Source organism: Acanthisitta chloris, unplaced genomic scaffold (genome assembly GCF_000695815.1).
Source record: "Acanthisitta chloris isolate BGI_N310 unplaced genomic scaffold, ASM69581v1 scaffold24307, whole genome shotgun sequence".
NCBI lineage: Eukaryota > Metazoa > Chordata > Aves > Passeriformes > Acanthisittidae > Acanthisitta > Acanthisitta chloris.
In genome coordinates this window covers 1-1,047 of record NW_008684595.1, presented here as the reverse complement: position 1 = coordinate 1,047, position 1,047 = coordinate 1, and the positions used below count along the sequence as shown (strand labels likewise).

At 63.3% G+C, this 1,047-nt stretch overlaps 1 protein-coding gene across 1 annotated transcript in view; it reads right to left on the bottom strand.

The window, feature by feature from the left end:
- Positions 1-957, bottom strand: part of LOC103806703 (ubiquitin-like modifier-activating enzyme 1) — a gene marked incomplete at both ends in the record, with an annotated part of 2,489 nt that extends 1,532 nt beyond the window's left edge. Inside the window, 3 exons of the mRNA XM_009079412.1 lie at positions 221-285; positions 518-714; positions 792-957. Of these exons, the coding sequence (XP_009077660.1) occupies positions 221-285; positions 518-714; positions 792-957 (428 nt within the window). The remainder of the gene's footprint in view (positions 1-220; positions 286-517; positions 715-791) is intronic.
- Positions 958-1,047: the final 90 nt, after the last annotated feature.

Sequence of the window (1,047 nt, the reverse complement as noted above, 5' to 3'; positions counted from 1 at the left end):
CCCACACCTCCTCCAGTACCTTCAGGGCCTTTCCTGCTGGCAGCTGCTCTGGGAAAGCTGGGTCTCTGCAAAACCAGGCACTGCTGATGCTGGTCTGAGAGCAATCCCGCAGGACACCTAGGTGGGATGCGGCAGTATGGCATCCTCTCCCCATCCCTGGCAGTGCCCTGGCAGGACCGACAGCTCCTTTCCCAGCGCTGCTCCCCCCAAGCCCACTCACTCCATGAAGCGGTTGATATACTCTGCAGGCAGCTGGAAGAGCGCCTCAAATTCATCACGGGCCCACTGTTGAGGGGGAGTGGGTGTTGAGCACTGGGACCTCACCTCATGCCCCCAGTGCAAGCTGAGGACGAGGGAGAGGCTGTAGTGGGGCCAGCAGCAGCACTCAGGCTGCCAGCAGGAAGCAGCTGGGGCTGTATCTTGCCCACAGTCCAGCATCAGAGGGGAAATGGGGAAGGAAGGCAAAAGTTCCAGCGCCTCCTCACTGGGTACTAGCGGGGAGGGCAGCTCAGCCTACCTGCAGAGTGTGCTGGATGGTGCTGGGGAAGTACCGTAGGGTGCAGGGGGGGAAGGTACCATCTCGCGGGGTGCCAATTGTCCCCAGAGGCTTGGTCAGGGGGGGCACCATGGCCAGCACGTTCCCCCGTGGCCCTTCTGTGCCCGCATCTAGCAATGGTGTGCGGCAGCGGAGGCAGCAGCTCTCCAAGTAGGCACCTGCAGGGAGCCAGAGGTGCTGGGGAGCCAGGCGGCATGTCCAGGAGCTTGGCCCCTTTCCCCTCCCTGGCACTCACGGGCCTCCAGTGTGTCCAGGGCACTGACGACACCGTCCAGGCGCCGGAAGAAGTTGTCCCGGTAGATTGGTTCGGTGGCAGGTCCCACCTGGTTCTGGTGAGCTGTCACCCTGACATCACGGTTCATGCGCTGCACAGCTGCAGCAGCCACCACTGACTTCGGCTTCTGTCAGGGCAGGGAGCGGATGGGCAGCACTCCCCCACCTCACAGCCCTGGGGAGTCCCTAGGACCGCCAAGATGCCCTTCGGGAGGAGC